This window comes from Indicator indicator, chromosome 4 (assembly GCF_027791375.1).
Source record: "Indicator indicator isolate 239-I01 chromosome 4, UM_Iind_1.1, whole genome shotgun sequence".
Lineage (NCBI taxonomy): Eukaryota > Metazoa > Chordata > Aves > Piciformes > Indicatoridae > Indicator > Indicator indicator.
The window spans coordinates 43,183,020-43,203,368 of NC_072013.1; the positions used below are offsets into that span (position 1 = coordinate 43,183,020).

General features: G+C 38.1%; 1 protein-coding gene across 1 annotated transcript in view; it reads left to right on the forward strand.

Annotated features, from left to right (window-relative positions):
* AKAP6 (A-kinase anchoring protein 6) overlaps positions 1 to 20,349 on the forward strand; it is a 218,574-nt gene that overhangs the window by 40,755 nt on the left and 157,470 nt on the right. The window contains exon 3 of the mRNA XM_054400703.1: positions 1,017 to 2,792. Within this exon, the coding sequence (XP_054256678.1) occupies positions 1,017 to 2,792 (1,776 nt within the window). The remainder of the gene's footprint in view (positions 1 to 1,016; positions 2,793 to 20,349) is intronic.

Sequence of the window (20,349 nt, forward strand, 5' to 3'; positions counted from 1 at the left end):
GTATAAATAGGATCAGAAATTGTTGAGTTATTTGATACTGTTATCAGGTTTCGAATTATGTGCTAGGATTTGGAAATACTTAAGGTTTGCTCATGTGTTAGAGCATTAAATAATTTACTAAAAAATATCCTTATAAACTGTTGACTAAATATAATTTTGCTGTGATTGTTATCTATCAGGCTGCTTGGCTGCTTTGGGACCTTAATGTAGCTAGACTTTTTTTTTTTATCCTTCAAATAATCTACCAAAAATATTATAAATATTAATTTGACTTAGGTATAAAAATCGCATTTGCCACCTGAGATGGTCTCCTCTGGTCATATCTGTGTTTCCAAGATTGAAGGACTTCCATTGAGAAGATGCTGAGAAAGGGACACAGCAGGCCAGAGGTTTAGGATTGCCATACATAGTTTCTTTTCCATGAGCTATTTACCAGCTCCAAATATCCAATAGATAAGTCTTCATCTGATAATGCTACAAGAAAATGAAACGTAGGTAACAATCTCTGTCTCATAAATATGGGAAGAAATGTCAATCATTCCTAGATGATGCTCAGAAAAAAACATTTTGGAAGCAACCAAAAGACTGTAGAGCAGGAAATACTTCTGAGAACACAAGATTAACAAGGTGGCTGATACACTCAGCAGTCTTCAAGATCCCCTCCCTCCTGTTTGGAGTAGTTAGCATAAAAAATATTGAATCTGCTGGATGAGATTTCTGAGTCTCCCTTGCAAAACAGAATTGAGAGCAGCATCTAAGGAGGAGAATAATAAGCCAACAGCAAGTTGCTGGTTTTAGGTAATCTTCTGTACCAGGTAGCAACTAAACAGTTTACTGCCATTTTCAGTTCTCAAACACTTTAGAATCTACATGGTACTGCGAAACCAGGCAGGTGAATGATGAGTATTTTTCTGGATGTTAGGCAGTGAAACACAGAAGCCCACAGTTCATTATTTTGTGTTTGCTCTAGATTTAAGTTAATCTTCTAAAAGGTATCCTTTCTTTGTCTATTTCAGGACCGTCTTGACTCTTTAACTGAAGTTGATGATTCTGGACAGTTAACCATCAAGTGTTCTCAAAATTACCTGTCACTGGATTGTGGAATTACTGCATTTGAACTGTCTGACTACAGTCCTAGTGAGGATTTGATTGGTGCTCTGGATGATATGACCTCTGTCCAAGGAAAAGCAAAATCATTTGAATCCTGGAACTACAGTGAGATGGATAAGGACTTTCCAGGACTTATCAGAAGTGTGGGTTTACTTGCAGTAGCAACCGATTCCATTGCTTCCCAGTGCAATGAAGTATTAAATGAGAAAGAAACTCATGTACCTCTTTCAGCAGAAGATGGAGAAGGCAAAGACAGGAACGCACCACATGGGCTCTCTCCTTCTGTGAACTCTTCTCTTTCTAAAGAACCTTGCTCTGAAGATGGTGTTTCACCTACTGAGAGCAAACATGTTTCAGCATTAAAGGAACGAGAATGCAATCTTCCACAACACACTGGTGAAAAAATCAAACATTCTCACTGTGAAAACTCAACTCCTAAGAGGTCCATACGAGACTGCTTTAACTATAACGAAGATTCCCCCACACAGCCTACATTGCCAAAAAGAGGTCTATTTCTGAAAGATGATGTGTTTAAAGATTACATGGAAGCCAATGATTTTAAAAGGCAAATCTCTCAGATAGTGAAAAATGAAATGAGCAGAAGTACACCCTCACTGTTAGACCCACCAGACAGGTCCAAGCTTTGCCTAGCTTTGCAGTCACCCTACACTAACAGCCCATCTGCAGTTAGTCAGTCATATGATTGCTTAAATATGATAGGTGATAGAAATCTTGAGTACACAATAAATAACCACTTTAAGAACAGTCCCATAAGTCTAGGAAAGTCTGCCTCCTACACCTGTAAAGAAAAATCAAAGCACAAGAAGTCTCAGGATGCTTCAGAGAAAGTGAAAGCTGGCAGAACTGCTGGAGGTACATGTAAAACAGCTCCAGCAATACAAGTGAAAAAAAGAGGACGTCCTTCTCTACAGAATGGAATCACTTCTCATAACTCTCATTCTTTGGAGGAGACAGAAACTGATTCTTCCTCCTCATCAAATTCTTGTAACCAGAGAGATCCAAACGATCAATCACAAGGTAAAGGTGAGCCTTTTAATTCACCAACACATAGTCAAAAGAGTGTGTCCTCAGCTGGTTCTGAGCTCACCAACTCGTCACCTTTTCCACCGAGAAGAAAGAATAACAAAAGCTTCTCATCAACACCAAGCTACACTGAAAGAAACAGTAAAGATGGTGAGGTCTGGTATGGGTCTGATGAATATTTAGCACTTCCTTCACATCTCAAACAGACTGAAGTATTAGCTTTAAAATTAGAGAATTTGACAAAGTTACTTCCCCAAAAGCCCAGAAGAGAAACCATTCAAAACATCGATGACTGGGAGCTGTCAGAAATGAACTCGGATTCAGAAACGTATCCAACATACCAGACAAAAAAGCACAAAAAAATGGGTAGAATTTCACCAAGCTCTTCAAGTGATATAGTATCTTCCTTAGGTGACAGTATTGAATCTGGGCCTCTCAGTGATATTCTCTCTGATGAAGATCTTTGTATGCCTGTATCTTACATTAAAAAATACATTGAAGAAAAGTCAGGAAGGACTGCTGGCACTCAGCCTACTGAGAATGAGACTTCTGCCTCAAATAAATCAGCTTTAATTCAACAACTGATGCAAGATATACAGCATCAAGAGAATTATGAAACCATATGGGAAAAAATTGAGGTAAGGCAATAATCTCGTGTCCTGCTGTGTTTTTGATAAGCCTATATATGAAGATGGATCTGTGGGCAGGGGTAGAGTTGCTTTCCTAGATCTTTTTAGTGATGAAAACAGTCTTATCTAGTAGCTGATGGAAACAGAGAAGAGCTGTGATCATTGTAATTATAATAAGTTGCAGTTAATGTAAACTAATGATAGAGAATTTGCCTATATTATTTTACTTCCACTAAATTTGACAAAACATATTATCAGCAGAGCTTCCTTTGTCAAGGTCAGGTCTATGATAAATTATTTTTTTGATGAAGAGAAAAATAAATATTGGAAAATCAGGGATCTTTGAATTTGAATGACATCATACTTAATAGAATCTGCCTACTTTCCTTATAAAAATAAATTGGTTTGGTCCAATCATATCATATGTAATAACCACATTTATTTTTGATTAGTTCTGTTCCATGTCAGTGATTATTTTCCCTCCAGGACTGGTGGAACTAAGTATAACATCTTTTTCCTTTTTTCCTAAAAAAACAAACAAAAAAAAACCAAAAAAACCCCAGCCCCCCCAAAAAACCCCAAACTCAAATAATCCTTTATAAATAATGACAATTTAATAATTCAATATGCTAGAGCAATAATGACAATATACTAGCCCTTTAAACTTCAAATGAGACACAATTTCATTCTTGGCTTGTGGCGTCACTTCTTCAGAAGTAACTCTTCTGAATATCTGCAGTAGTTAACACTATGAGAGATCTTCTGAAGAAAAAAAAGATAAACTTTCAAAAGGGAGGTGAATTTGAATGAATAATCAAATGAGAACCTAGGCATCTCAATAATATACTAATTAGATTACATTCATAGTAAACTTGTGTTTCAATTTTCTGACTGTTTTGTCTTCTCGGCCATTGTACAAGAGAACTGCTCCCTCACTCAGAAAATTTCTTGTTCATCCTCAATATAGTTTAGTGAAATGACTGTCAGAAAAGAAAGCTCCATCTCTACTAGATTTCAAAATCCTTTAGAATTCGTTACATGTGCATTAAAGGTTGATCTTGGCATCTCAATGCTAAATCTGGTAGCTGAATTGTCTTCTGTGTATCAAGCTCCATAACAGCTAAGAGAAAAGAACATATCTCTGGTAAATGCTTCTTACAATTTGTGATTTCAGTAACTTTTGAAGACATTGGAAGTATTATGATTAGTGGAAAAGCAACTGAGCTGAAGATGTTTGAGTATAAAGTCAGGGTAGAAAATAACACAGAGAAATTTCTTACAGGAGGGAGCAGCAGCTGTCAGCCTTGAAACAGTCAGCTGTAAAGGGCAGCACTTAAAGATTCAAGTTGTTCCATCCATCCTGATGGCTGGGGTTCATCTTCCGGACTCTGATGAAAGAGTCATCTTCTTAAGTGCAAGCTGCTTCTTATGTTTAAGTTTGTGTAGTGTTGACAATTAGTCCAGATGAAGCTGACAGATACAGAGCCCTTTATTATGTGCAAGCAATAAATCTGCTTGTGAATACGTAAGACTCATCTTTCAAACGATACTACAAGATCCTGTTTAAGGAATGAAATTGTTAAGTGTCTAGGGACCAGCTCCCTCCACTAGATGCTAACTAGCATCCTTTTGGCAAGAAGCAGGTGGCAGAGATGTTTTTTTGCATCACCCTCTCAAATAGTTATTTTCCTTGAACTTTTTAAAGAGGTAATTATCTTTTTTGAGGTCACCTGTCTTTGTGCGATTCCCTGCAGCTGTAGTTCAGTCCTGCCAGGGTGGAGAAATAAGAACCAGCTGTAACAACTGGCTGCAGCTGTAAACCCCCACTTCCTCTCCATAACCATCCTCCCCTCACCTCCTTTGAGGAGTGGATTGAGCTCCTGACTCTAATTAAATGTAGATATCTCTTCTCTGGCCAGAGTGAACTCTTCTAGATACTGATTACAATTGCTGCTCTTGGCCTTGAGGAACTTTTCTGTTGCTGATGCTGCTTTTTCTGCAGTTTCTCCATGTTTCTGGTTGTGCTGAATGCAGGGAAAACATTGATCACAGAGTTTGAAAATAAACTTATGGAGCATGTTGTAGGAAGGGGCTCAGAGCAGCAGAAGAGATTTAAAGAGAAAGGAGACCAGATGCAAAGAGCACTGCTAGGAACAGAGATAGCTCAATGATCCGTGCCTTTAAAAGCAGCATTCAAGAAAAATTCTAATTTATTTTATGCAGGAAGATGCATGCTAGCTACACTAAATGGCTTGAAAATGTACTTTCTGAATGGTGAATAAGCATAAGATAAAAGTTTAAAAATGTTTTGTAAAGCAATTATAATAGTCTAAAATGCTTAGGAAATACAAGGTTTCCCCAAGCTCCTTATTTCCATGAGTTTTTGCATTGTTGCTAGTAATTCTGTCTTCTTGTAGGACTAGTAAGGAACAAATTCTTCAATACAAGAGCTCTTAAAAAGGTAAATCCTGCTTCAGGAATACTACAGTGCCTTGCTGAGGAACTGTAATTTGACATAAGAAATAGAAAAAGAGAAAGGTCCTCCCTTATGTGATATTATGAAGTATTGTAAATCTAACTAAAAATACCACACCTGTGTCACAGTTGAATACTTTCTTTTGCTAGATATCCTGTTTCATAATTCCATAAGCAGAGTATCAAAAAGTGCACTGAGTCTCCTAATTGCACAAATACATGCCTTATCCATAAATAAATACTACTTTTGTTAGCAGTAGTTATGTACTAAAGTCAGATCTGAAATGAGAACTTAATTAAAGACAGAAGCAGCATGCCCTTGCCTGTTGGTTATCTAGTTACGCTGCTGCAGATGTCTACCCTAATATATTTAATTTACTAAGACTGTAAAACAAAAGTAAAATAACTCATTTTTTAACATTGGGACAGCAGCTTAGAAAAATACTGGCAACCTTAAAATCATTGAAAGCAATATTTTAGCTAGCTAATAGGGCAAAAAAAGGAAGTTTCAGTGTTTTATTCTGATGTGACTTAGTATAAATCCAGTAATATCTTATTCGATTTTATGAAAGATAGTCATGTGCAGAAATGGATAAAATGTTGACTTTCACACTTGCAAATTATGCAGATGTCCTTGCATGGGTATTATCACACTGTTAATATATCTGTCTGCCTACAAACAGAATTCTGTTTGACTAGCCCATTTGATGTTACATAAGATCACTTTCTTGCTTTGCAATAAATGTTTCATTGCTTACCATATTTTACCATGCACTGCAGCTAATTCTTCTTATGCTTTTAGTAGTGGGTACCTCAATTCTAGCATACATAACAATTTCTGTGTCAATTTCTTGTATGTTTCAGAATTTACTTTTTGGACTTAAATGTGAGAAATATTGATACCCCAACTCTGAATGTTGCCCTTATTATTAAAGTATCATTCAGCTTTTAGTAGCTACCTTAAAATGAATTATTAGAATACAGGTTAAGCACTGTTGTTTTTGCTATACTAACTGGAGGGGAGAAACACATAACAATACCATTCTTGCAGACAAAGTCAGCAGAGATCTTTGCTGTAAGATGACCAATTGCCACTTCTCACATATGGCACCAGGACCCCATAATATCAGTTTCAGAAGGCCTTTAAGATTTACTTTCTCTAATAAAACTGAGTTTGCCTTAAAATCATACAAGTGATTTTGCCTTAAAATCATACAAGTGATTTTGCCTTAAAATCATACAAGTGATGGTTTCTCTCCTCCCAGCCCCCCCATTTTAAAGTGCAACTGAAAAATTGGAATAAAAAAATAGTCTTTGGCTGACCTAATGGCACTACATTTCCAGTCATCTTCTACGAATAAAAAAATAACAATTAATAGCACTTGTTCAGACAGTTTTGTGTCCTCTAGAAAGGAATACTTGGTTGACGCTACTGATTTTCTTGTGCTGCAATCTGTGATCACATAATCTCATCTACTTGATTTTTTTTTTTTTTAGGGCAGTATTGCAAAGGTTAGGAATGTAACCATTTGCAAGACTCTCCATGTAAATGAAGGTGTGTTTGCTTTGCAGGCCTTAGGGTTAATTGTATGGAACAAATTGCTGATTTTTTTCCTGTTATGCAGACTTACAGCTTGTTTTATTTCAGGTTCCATTTCCGCAAGAGGCAGCTGAATGTCCTCTGCAAGAAGCAATCTGATTTCTATTGATCCCATCTTTTTAGCTCATTACATTTCATGAATTTGCCCTCAACTCCATTGCCTCTGTATTTTGTCTGAGGAGCCCAGTCAGCCTTGGCACTGGTTACTCACCTTCTTGACATGCCAAGGGAATAAAACAATGCTGCTCTGCATGTTTTAAGGTAGTGGGTTAGAGCATGCCTCAGGTATCCTAAGAGTTAGGTAAAGATTTTACTGCCTTCTAGGACCCAGTCACAGACTCTCTCACCCTTGTACAACTGTTTATTCCTTCTGAACCAAAGACTCCTCAGTGCACAGAGATTAAGGACACCTTTTCCAAATTATTGGAGTAACAGGAATAATTTTCCTGTCTTGGAAAAACTAAGCATCCATGTAGTCTACAAAGGATAGGGCAGTATCAGAGTTAAACTTTCTAATGTTATAAAAACTTTGTGCATTTGGGTGGGATAGATCTGCTTTTTCGGAGGGCAGTCACAGAAATTGACTAAACAGTAGACTTCTGCAAATGGTTAATGGAATTGGTAGAGCAAGTTTGTATTGGACATACAGCTGGGAGTCCCTTTGAGCATTGGAGAGCTAGCTGGTTAGAAAGTATTTGGAGAACTGCCACAAAGGGGAATGAATTTGTGGTGTTTAGATTGAAAGGGGACAGGGTTGCTTTTGGGCTGAGCATGGATTGAAAACACACAAGTATGGTTAGTTAAGGGGGAAGCTGGATTGATTTAGGGGAAGCATTCTGCACTTACTTGTGTTTGGAGGTGATTTTTCATCATCAGATGGAAAAGCATGCAGAGAGGACAAATGAAGTTTGGGCAGCAGGGTTAAGGTAGTGAAAACCTAGTAGAAACTGTAACATTGGTAGGACTTGGTAACAAAGAAAAAGCATAGAACCAAAATCACATCAAAACAGCTGGAAGGAGCAGAGATAATCCACATGGAACAGGACTGGTTTCTTTTGGATTACCAGATAAAGGGTTTAAAAAATGTTTTAATGCTCCCTTCAGCCTTCTGACTTTCAAAAACAGCGCTTCTAACACTGATGCTCTTAAAATAAAGGGATTGTGTATTTTTCCTAGAGTGCTTGCCAAGATTTGTTCATCTCTGAATCTTACTTATGCTGCTTCATGCGGTTTAGACTGAAATACTGCTCTTGGTTGATGACCAGTTCATAAAAAAACAGTAAGTGAAAGAGGTACCAGATCCAGAAATTCCTTGGCAGCTCTGCAGTTTTCTCAGCAGTCTTGCTGCTTTGTGCTGCATAATTGAAAACGTCACTTCATATTTTGCACCGAGAGTCAAGCTTGTGCTTTGCCAGTTGGAGTCTGATGATGCTCTCCTGCTTTAAGAACCCATCCCTTAGTTCTCAAGCTGGTTAAACTATTCTTCACCAGTAATGCAGTACACATATGTAACTCTCAGTTTTACTCAAACAAATACTTGGTTACTTAGAACATGATACTGAAACACAGTGAACTCTCTGTTCTTCCAAAACATTTAGTTCCTAACAGTTTGCTTGAATACTAAACAGCTCCTCCATTCACTTTTCTTTGTCATTTGCTTTACCACAAATAATCTGAGTTTGTTACCAGCAATCTTTGCAAAACCAGCAACTTCTATATGTAAACTGTGCAAATCCTGAACTTTAGATGTAGAACTGACTGTAGGAATTATGCTTCCTTAATGAAACACATCTATTGTGAAGCATATGCTTGTTTGGAAGTGTTTGATTTTTCCACCTCAGAATGATTTGGCAGTGAGCAGTTTTAGATCAGGGATTTTTTACATTCAGTATTTGGAAAGTCATTCCAAATAATCTGGGGAGCCATACGCATTATTTATTTGTGAACTGGGAACTTTCTAGAAATTGGTTAAGAATTATTTCCTACTGCTTGGATCTCTGCTAGTAGGGAACTGAATGAAGATGGAGACAGGGAATGGTAAGACTGCAAGAACTGGATGTCCTGCTCTCACTGCAGCAAAGGACAAGCTTGAAGGGGCACAGTGGGTGCCTGGTGATGTACCTGCAAAGCCAAGGGAGGTTGCAGATTTAAAAGGAATACAGTGATAACTTGTAGAACTGATCAGTATTTACTTTGAGATGATCTTATGATTGACTCCTCTGTCACTGTCTGGGATTGGACAGTGATTTCAGTTCTCTCATGGAGGTAAAGGCATTCAGAAACCCTTGAAGTAGAATTGGAAGCCTTCTGTGATGGCACTAAATTTCAAAACACAGAGACAGTTAAAATGCTATTGTGAATTTACTTTAGGGTGCACATGGTGGTTTAAGAAGAATCTTCTTTTGTTTACTACTGAATTCTCTGTAACTGGGGAGAGGATTGGTTGGTAGTGAAGAGTTTGAGATAACTTCTGAGATCCTCTGTTAACTAGCTACCATACTGAGTTTAGGGCTTCCTGAAGTGCCACCATTATTAAACAGAAAGCTACTGAATTTGAAATTATGGTTTCTAATATTCCCCTAAATATGCTAAATATGGAGAGACTGCTCATTGCTTTATGTTTTCATAGTGATAGGCTTTTCCCAGTATTTTAAGGTCTGAGAACCTTAACTCTGTTACATAATATACTTAGGCTCTTGGATACTTATGTTTTATGTATCTTCTGTGAGGAAGTACAGAATATTCCAGAAAGATACAGTATAACAAAATGACTATGCTGTATTCTAAATATTTCATTATTTAAATAATACATTGCTGCTAACTTCCACCTAAATCAAAGTCCAGTCTATCTAATGCTGTTAATGCATCATTGCCTTAAAATGTGTACATGCTGGAGATGAGTCACAGCAAAAGAAATGTTTAAGGGTCTAGAGAGGATTAACTTGAGAAGAAAGATCAAGTTCACTTACGTAAGATTATTGCATAACTCTTCAAAATATGTTCATATATTTTCCTTCTTGTCTATCTTGATATATTTTGACAGCAACTGGTTTTCATTCCTTCATCTTTTCCAGTATGTTATGATCAGGAATGAAACATTAAATCACATTGACTCTTAAATCTTAGTTGTCATCATTAGGCATCAGAGTGATTATAATTTGTCGTAAATATAGACAGGAAACTGTCTCTTAGAGGTTTGTATGCTTACACAGGTATTTGGAAGTTATCTTGAAAGCAACCAGAAAAACAAAACTAAACAAAAAATGTTTTCTCATCATTGCTTCAGATTTTGGAGCTTTTACGATAATCCTCATAAATAGCTGAGCTTTCCTTAGGATATCAAACTGAAACCTTATCTGAATATTCCTTTACTGTTAACAAAGACTTATTTTGAATACTAATTGTCATGTAAGTAAGTTAGGTTACCTGAAGTAGCGCTAGATTTGCCTCTGGCTTTCCTTGGATGAAGTTTGGAATCTCTCCAGGCTGACAGAAGGAGAAACAACAAGCAAAAAGATTTTTGGTAACAGTCAGTGTAGATGTTCAAGCCACAGTAACTTAATGTTACTAATTACTTTTTCCCTACTGATGCCAGCATCTGACTACATGCAAGTTTCCTCATTGTACTGTTTAAGACTGAAGACACACTGAGTATTTTAAAATGTAAATATTGCTGTACTATTAGCAGCAAGAGAAATATAGCAGCTAGCATAAAAGTGGCTCAGGTAAGTCCAAACTAGGGTCAACTTCATCTATGTGCTGCAGTGCAAATCTCCTATAGCTCTATTGAGTACAGAAAACCAGAAAATAAAATAGCAAATTTGTTAGCTTCTGGAGTTACAAACAAAGACTGTGACAACAAAAGAGTAAAAAAAAAAAAAAAAAGTCCAGAGATTGTTTTTATTTATCCTGCAAGCATATCCAAATTTGGGGATGAAAAAAGTAAGCTAGAATTAGGTTCCAAATAGGATGTAAAGTAATTCCCACTAGAGACCACTGAAAAAAAGAAACTATCTAAAAGGGAAGGTAGATTAATTAGGAAACAAAAGAAAAGCAATTAATGAAGGAACTAACAGTGACAGGATTTCTTTGGAGGCTGAACAAGAACCAAGTGCATAACAGGAGGTTAAATTAGGAAACTACAGGAATAATAAAGGAATAAATAAGTACTGAATCTTAATCTTTCCTTGCTGATGCCATATTTAGTGAATAGTGGCAACCACCATTTTTCTTGTTTTTATGCAGGGAATCTTAACTGTAAAACAAGTTAATGGGATAAAGAATTACAATATTGCTTGTGAGATGACAGACGTAACATTTTCCAAATAATTAGCCTTCAAATAATAGGAAACACTGAATTAGAAGTTCTGATTTTGAGGTCATTATATCTTAAGTCAAGTCCGTGATATAGCAGAGGTCAATATATTTAGTAGTTACTCACAGGCAAAGAGCATCTGTTCTGAGTAAAAAAGTGGATTTTCCCTGCATTTTGGAGAACTTTTAGACACGGTGATATATCGCCCTCTTGAGGCCAGAACTTGTTACTGCACCCTTTCAAATGAACGACTGACATTAACAGTGCAATCGTTAGAAATTCAGAGATTAAATAAAGCAAAAATTAGAATCTTTCCTGATTATTAAGATTTTTTTTGCTTTTGTTTAGTTCCCAACAGCGTTTTTTTGGCCATGTATTTTATTCCAACAAATTTAATGTTGCAATATTTTTCTGATTTAAAAAGTGCCAGCATGTGTGTGCCAAATATTAAACTTCTAAAAATATAACCATGCATGAAATTCTACAGAATTTGTGAAATACATCAAAAAGAATAAACTCTATCCTCTGCAAAAAAAAATTAGAGATGTATTCTCCCTGCAAATATAACTGCCTTTTTAATTATAATTTGAAGAGCTATACTTAATTAAGTAGTCTTTAATCCTAGTTTGTGACCACAAGGCTATCTTCTTTCATCACTTATTGGCCAACTTACCGAAAGTGTTACATAACACAAAAAGAGAATTTAGGTTTCATTTAAAAGGCACCAAAAATCCTGTGGTATTGATTTTGTACACACAAGTTGGCTAATTTAATTCTTTTACCATGATTTGTTCTTTGTTTGGGAAAAATGCAAAATTTTTGGAAGTGCACAAATCTCTTTCTAATTGATGCCATGCCATAGGGTCACTCTGATTTCAGGCTACAGAAACAGTCATGATGTATGTGTATCATGTGCACTTCTCAATAAGTTGAATGCTGGGGAATTAGGTTCATTTCCAGCAATTTCAAGATCAAAGGGAAAATAAATGTTGCAACCAGTTAGGGAAGGTGCCAGCCTGGCTGCAATCGAGTGGCCTCCAGTGCTGCCCAGTCTGCATGCAAGGCAGCAGCTGACCATCAGCAGAAATGACAGCTGCAGAGGGCATTCCACCCCCAGTCCACTGTCTGAAGCCCAAATACTCAGGGTATGCAAACCAAGGAATGTTGGTCATCCATAACTGTCTATTTTTCAGAGCAGAATAAAGCCAATATATTACAGAGGCCATTATATGGAAAAATTGCAAATGAAGATTTGTCTTTTGGATGCACTTTGGCTGATAATCAATACATACAATAACTGTAAAACAATCTGAAAATAATGTATGTTGCCAATACAACATTGCAAATAATTATGTGAAGAGGCAAAGAATTATTACTAAGTATCCTCACATCACTCTAAGTTCCTTCAACATCAGTAGTTACATTTGCAGCATATTTAGAAAAGCACCAGACAACTAGCTTCACTGAAAATGAAGACACTGATGATCAATTCACCTTATCCACAGAGTCTGCATTAAAGCTGCTGCATAACAAATATTTCATACTGAAAGAAAGAGGGCAGTTATGATCAGGAGATTTGATTTTAGGTTTATCTGTAGAGTAAATAAAAAATTTACACTTACAAACAACAGGTGCTAAACTAACTTCTGCATTTTCTATGCTAGTTTAGAGTTGCTCAGAGTAGACAAAAAAAAGCATGGGACTATGTAATAGATGTGATTATACTGCAGCATTGTGCCACTGTCCTTTCAACAGGACGTATCAAGACATTTTGGTGCCTGGTATTTTTACCAGAGACAGCCCCCTCTCCTGTGCAGTGTACAAGGTCCCTCCAGAATCCAGACACTCCTTCCAGCTGCTGCTACGAAGTTCCCCTTTCTGGGTTTTTCTTGCATCATCTTTCTTGGCTCAGGCAGATTGTTCTTGTCCTTCCCTTAATATACCACTGGCTATCAGATTCTGGAAACACTGTTTGTAACTTGCTCCTTAGTTTACCAACTGAGTGAAACAGGAGAATGTGGCCTAAAAGCGTTCACATCTCTTTGCTGATCTCTAGGTATGGCTGTTTTTTGAATATTCAGGGTCACATGTGGATGTAATGTAAAAAGGCCTCATTCTAGGATATTTGATGAAGTGATATATAAGCAAAACTTAAAACTTACCCTGTATTAAGTGATGTTTTAGACACCTATCGGCTTAGCCCTCTTGGATTTTATGTAAAGAACAAATGACTCAGAAAATAGTGATTTTAAGAGTGGTGAGTTTCTGTGTGACATGACCAAGCATTGATCTTTGTGAATAAATATGTTTTCAGGAACTACATATTCAGTCCTAGTAATATGATAAATTTCAAAGACCGGTTCTGGATATCATTCAGAAGTTTATACATTACTCAGCTCACTCCCAGTATCACACAGTTTCTGACTCTTCTGCTTTTACCCAAAGAGCTTTTTGCCTGCTTGTTTTATTTCGAATGATCCAAAGCATATAACTTTTTTTTTTAATTTTTTTTAACTAACTAAAAGGAGCTGTCTTGTCCTTCGCTTGTATTTGCTTCTCCTCTATTGCCCTTCCTGTTTATGATCCAGTTCCCTATTGTCTCTTCTTCCTGTTTCTCATTTTCAGGGCTTTGGTATCCTTGAAATCCTATGTTTCTGCTTTCTGCTATTTACACTATTCACTCTATAGTTTCAATAGTTTCTTTAGCAATACTTTCTCAGTCAATCTCAAAGTTTCACACAGACCAGGGATGCTGAATGAGATGATCACTAGAAACACGCGAATGCAGGTTTACACTGCATAGGTTTTCTGACAAAAGGCAGTACTCATTAGAGCAGAGACAAATACTTACTTCTTCAAGTAATCTGTGTCTGCATAGCCTAGTGGGGATGAACTCTGTGCACAAGTGGTGGGGATTTTGTCTGTATTACTTTCACCACTAGAGACGACGCTTTGGCTTGCTGGCACAAGCGTGGTTTCCCGGCGGTGAGAAGTGTCTCCACGAGAGGGCTGGCATGTGCCACGTTCCACAGCCAGCCCTTTCTCTTCAAGGCCAGGCTTCCCCTCAGTCTCTCACACTGCCATCCATCACTGTGGCCTGACATGGAGCTTGAAGAATTTCAAATATTGCCTCAAAAATAACTAAGGTTCAAATTAGGATGCATGATAACTTAGGAGGCAGATAAGTAGAACTATTTTCTGTCATCCTGCATGTGAAGGCATATGTAAATGTTTTCCACACAAAGAAGGATATGCTAATTTACTTATTTGCTCGATTCCCAGGAGTGCTTTGAATCTCACACCACTTTTGAGACACAGCACTGGCCATCCATATTTTCTCAGCATGAGCTCTGTCCTCACGTGAGTGAATGCAAGAGCCCTGAAACTTTATATAGCTTTGTGCCTGTTTATGTTACATCTCAGGTAGAAAACAGGGCCATGTATCAGATCAGCAACCATTTCGTATGCTTGGCGTTATTGCTATCAGAGCAGATGGCATTTCTGGAGGTTTGTAACAAATCCATATTGCTGTTAAGTTCATACCAGATGATTCTTTAAATGATGGATGAATAGGCAGTGTCTCCTTTCCCCTCCCTTCTCTCCACTACACTTCGTCATTCTTGAGCACTTGCAAAGTCACAATGACTCTGGACTTTCCTATATGACATTCATATGAATAACTGTCTTGGCTTAAGGGCTATAGGGATCTCTTCTCCCCAGCAGTGTCCTTCCAATCCATGGATTTCTCTTCTGTGGTTCTAGGCATTCACTGATCCTTCAAAAGGTTAGGGGAAATGTTATCAAGTGGTGTTGGAAACTTGTCTGCTATCTAAGAATATATCTATCAGGAACAGGGTTTAGAAGCATTTGGTTTACTTTTCCTGTATCTGTCTTTGCCCCACAGTCAATCTTCTTGATACTAAGAATATCCTTTTTACATCTTGTATGTTTCAAATAGCAGTAGAGGCCTTATGGTAGTTTTTTTTTAAATAGAATGCAGATCTTCACCTTGAGCAAAAGGTAGGACAAGGCATAGGGGAGAGAATTATGTTTGTGACATCACAGAAAGGTTTAAGTAATGTACAGAGGTATGTCTAGGAATAATTCTTAATATTCAGATTAGCGTAATCTGTTCTTTTTCTAGAAGCAGAAACAAAGTCAACAGTCCCATGGGGTCAGTGAAATTTTTATTGCTACTTTTTACCTATCAGGTTCACAGTCTTTAAATATAGTTCCTTTTAATGGATTGAAATGTAACCCTTTTCATGCTTCCCTGCAGCATGTTTTTTAAGCCTATCCTGCCTTTACGGTTTTGGGTCACACTGAGAACCTCTTTAAAATATTTTCTGCCATACTTGCTGTAGTCAAAATATAGAAAAATAGCTTGGAAGTATTAGCAAAATCTGTTTGATTTAGTAGTGGAGCAAAAGGTCTTTTAGGCTTTTAGGCACAAAGCTAGAAGTGAGTTAATTTGTTGTGGTTTCCTAGGCTTGTAAGAACTGTGTTTTGTTGTCCTTGCTGTTTCAAGCTCTCCAGTGACATCTCCTTGAAAAGTTGAGACACGTCTGGCTGGCTCTTCTTGATCATAGAATCATAGAATCCATCAGGTTAGAAGAGACCTCCAAGATCATCCAGTCCAACCTATCATCCAGCCCTTATCCAATCAACTAGACCATAGCACTAAGTTCCTCATCCAGTTTCCTCTTGAACATCTCCAGGGACAGCGACTCCACCACCTCCCTGGGCAGCCCATTCCAATGGGCAATCTCTCTCTCTGTGAAGAACTCCTCCTAACATCCAGCCTGTACCTTCCCTGGCACAACTTGAGACTGTGTCCTCTTGTTCAGGTGCTGGTTGTCTGGGAGAAGAGACCAACCCCTACCTGGCTACAACCTCCCTTCAGGTAGTTGTAGACAGCAATGAGGTCACCCCTGAGCCTCCTTTTCTCCAGGCTAAACACCCCCAGCTCCCTCAGCCTCTCCTCACAGGGCTGTGTTTCAGGCCCCTCCCCAGCTTTGTTGCCCTTCTCTGGACATGTTCCAGTACCTCAATACCTTTCTTGAATTGAGGGACCCAGAACTGGACGCAGTACTCAAGGTGTGGCCTGACCAGTGCTGAGTACAGGGGAAGAATAACCTCCCTTGTCCTGCTGGCTACACTACTCCTGATACAGGCCAAGATGCCATTGGCTCTCCTGGCCACCTGGGCACACTGCTGGCTCATGTTCAGCTGCTATCAACCAGCACCCCCAGGTCCCTCTCTGTCTGGCTGCTCTCCAGCCACTCTGTCCCAAACAACTCTAGATTTATATATATATTAATGCTTCTTGTTTTCCAGCATCAGAATGCATCCTGGGGACTCTCAAACCAGGCAAAGTCATGAGCCAGTGACCATGCTGTGCTACCACTTGCTGTTCCGTAACCATATAAATCATATTAGAGGGGCGCCCATTAGGGAAAATACATTCAACAGTCATTTCTGATTGTGTGTGTGGTAGTTGGGCACAAAGCCTAGAGGTGGCACCCGTGAAAGAGTTCTGTAATTTAACACCTTGAAAATGCTTAACTAGACAGCATACAGTAGAAGACAAAGATGAGCCTTCATGTGGATGCCCACTAAAAGAAGTATTTAATCTTTATCTTTTCCTTGCAATTTAAGTTGCACATTCTCATAGGCCAGGGTTATTGAGTAATTGTGGCAATTCTTTAGCAGAAAGCTGCTAAATTCTGTTTCTGAAGTGCCTGTGAATGAATATAGCCTCAACTGCATATTAAAAATCCCCATTCTGCTGGTGTTTTTGGTCAGTTGTATGTTTCTTTGAGGTCACTCTGCCACAGAATCTGGACAATACTGACACATTTCATTGCGACACCTTGGTTCCTTAGGGATCCCTAACATCTATATTGCTAATGCTTTTATTGTTGCCTTTGGGTCTAACTCCAATTAAATTGACCGTGGCAGTTTGTTGCAGCCTCATCCTCTTGAGTACCTGGATTTCTTTGGCTTACCTTTGCCTATGACGAAAGTGCACTTTTATCCTTTTGAAAATAAAGCCCATAGGCAGGAATGTGTTCCTCCTGAGACTAATATGCAAGTCCTTTTGTGGTTAGACAAAGGGTTTTCTTAATGCATTCTGTGATAGAAGTGTCCTTAGAGCCAGACCATCCTTGTACACAGACCCCTCTGTGAGCTCAGTCTTTTTGTAAACTGGGAACAAACTTTACAACACTGTCTGCTTGCAACAAAATTGGACATACATTTTTAAGCACACAGCCTCATAACCAATTCTTTTAAGAAGAGAACTCCCTTTGTATAATAAAAGAGAAGGTGGAAAGAAAAAAAAAGGTCTGGGGCAGGGATTTAACAAGCAATGCTGTCTGGTGCTTCCCCACTGAGGTTCGAGGTCTTCCCACCACCACTCTTAACTACCACGGCAAATGGTTTTAGTATGTTTGCATTTAATAGTTTGATGCATCTCTTTTGTTCTGGTATTAATCTTATTTTAAGTCATTAGGACAGCTTTGTACTTTTACAAAGGCAATGATCAGACGTACCTTAAGTGTAAGCTAGCCAGCACAAATCTTAAATGAAAACATTTGATTAATAAACTCATTAGTGTTAACAACACATATTTTAAAATTACAAGCCAAAAGGCATTGAAATAATTTTGCTACCTGTGCCATGTAGGCACTGTACATCTGGGAATTTCCACAGAAAGCAAAACCAAAATTTGATCTAGGATGAGGGGCCATAAAAATTTTCATACTGCTGGATGTAGTTGCATTCTTTATGTTTTATGGCACGATTTTGGCAATGTTAATGATAGCTTCCAAAAGTGCACATATCCAAATTTCCCGTCTAAAGGAATCTCACTTCAAAAATATTAAAAACATTAATGCTGCCTCTACTTTTAGTGTACCAAAGGGGGGGGGGGGGGAGGGGAAGTTGCATTTTGGAATATAGTAAATATTCCATGGTTTTACTTTTTAAAATTTTTTTTGGTAATCATAAATATGCAGTCTCCTAGGGTAAAGCTCAAAATTAGAGAATTGGGCTTTAGTCTTTTCCCATTCTAAATGGGGCCTAATAAAAGCTGGATTTGTAAAGTGATAGCTGCAGCTGGGATGGGAAGTTCTTCCTTTCCCATTCCATTCAATTAATGAAAGCTGAACTTCAAAGTCTAAATGAGATCATTTGAAGTGCTAAAATTATTGAACACCAGGACTGTTTATTTCCCTATCTGACTAAAAAAAAAAACCCAGCTTGAAATGCAAAAGTAAAATCAAACCACTGAAATAAAGTTAGGAAACTTTAACAGTTCTACTGTAATAAGTGGTGTCAGCTTAGTTGAGAGGCATTTATACATAATTATAAGTTAACTATTGGACAGCCATGCATAGTTTTTTTTCATGACTATGAGAGTAAAAGCTTTTCTGGGAGGTCATAGCTGTGTGCTGCTCAGAAAACTGCAATGCAAGCAGAGTATCTGAGCAACACCTCTGACAAGAGAATATACATGGATGTCATCAGGGACTGGAGCCTTTTTAGAGTATTTTAAGCACTTCTGTTTCTTTCACTCATTTTGTAGTTGTTATCACTAGTTTTTGGTCAACTGCTTGTTATTTTGCTGACAGCCCATAACATTTGTCCTGGGCTCTACATTGTCCTTTTTTGATCACAAGCACTGGCTGTGCCACCACCTCCATGGGAGCATGTAGCTAGAATCAGTGGGTACCAAAACTTCCTCAACTGACTCATTTGATGGCAGTAAGCATCAGCCTTGGGGCTGCTGCCACAAGCCGGGAAATGGGAAGTTAACACACCTCTGTTTCTAAAGGAGGTCAGTCTTTGAACAGAGATGAGGTGAGCTTCTGAAGTTCAATGGGAAAGTGTAGGATGGCACTGTGAAAGCTGGAGAGATGTAGGGAGTGAGGAGCTCCTGAGCCATGCCAAGAGGCAGAAGTAGGTGGAGGGGATGACCAATGAGACGTGCTGAATAGCTATTGTGAGTAAGGAGGAATATGCAAACAGGACCCAGCAAAACAGGGAAAATGAATGCAGACGGGCTCAAAGTGCTTGGGATGTCAAAGACTGCCTATTTCTGTGATGATTTTAAATATTTAATTTTTCTGGGATAGAAAGAACACACAGATTCCTGTTAAATGTAATGAATTGCATATGAGACATTCATCTGATCACCTCTTTAGGCCTTGCTGCTGTGCTTCTGGGTTTCCTGTGCTGGCAGCACACCACCATAGCTGCTCTTCTGCTCTATTATCCTGCATGCCAGACACAACCAGGCTGTCTAACCCAAGATCCTTTGACCAGCTGTATTGTGTATAGGCAGCCCTGCAGTCCTGTGCAGGGGATCTCTATCTTTTGCATGTCCTTGTATTTAGCAGAATAAGGCAGGTAAGCATACTTCCAGGTACATCCTTCCACTGCCCAATATCCATGAATACCTCTGGCCTCTGACCTTATCCATCCCTGCCCTTTTTGGGTGACTCAGCAAGTAAATTCTCATGTCTTGTGACTCAAATTATTTGAGTGTTTTGGTCACTAATAAAGAAGTCAGGATATTTAGTTAAATCCTATCAACTCTATTTTTAATTCTTCAGTTAATTAATTCCTTAATGCCAAATAATTCCTTAACTCTAAAGTATATTTTCATTATATAAGACAATAAAGCAGGCACACTGAGTTAAAGCTTGCTCCCCCCTCCCCCCCCAATACTTACAATGGTCTGTCTTTTTCATTGTTATCCATCCAGAGAAAGTAGAATTAGACCACAAAAACTAACTTTGTGCATGCCAGATTTCAAATGAAGACATTCTTGCTCCAGCTTTGTTCAAGGATGTGTGATTGGAACTTTCTTCCTCTCCCTAGGAAAACCTGTAAAATTATCATATAATAAAATGGAAAGCCGAATGTTTCAAAGGTGAATGTTTAAAAAATTTCTGCATAGGCCACTGTAGTCTTATCACTATTTGAAAACTTTATTATAGAAGTTGCTATAAATAATCCAATAACAATCCAGAATTCTTGTTTGTTTTGGTGTTGTTTTTTTTTTTTGGCTATACTAAGCAGCATAGAAAAACAGCTTTACACTGTGTCATGGAGGGGCTTCAGGTTTTTTTAGTATCATCAAGCTTGCACATTACAGAGCTAATGCATTT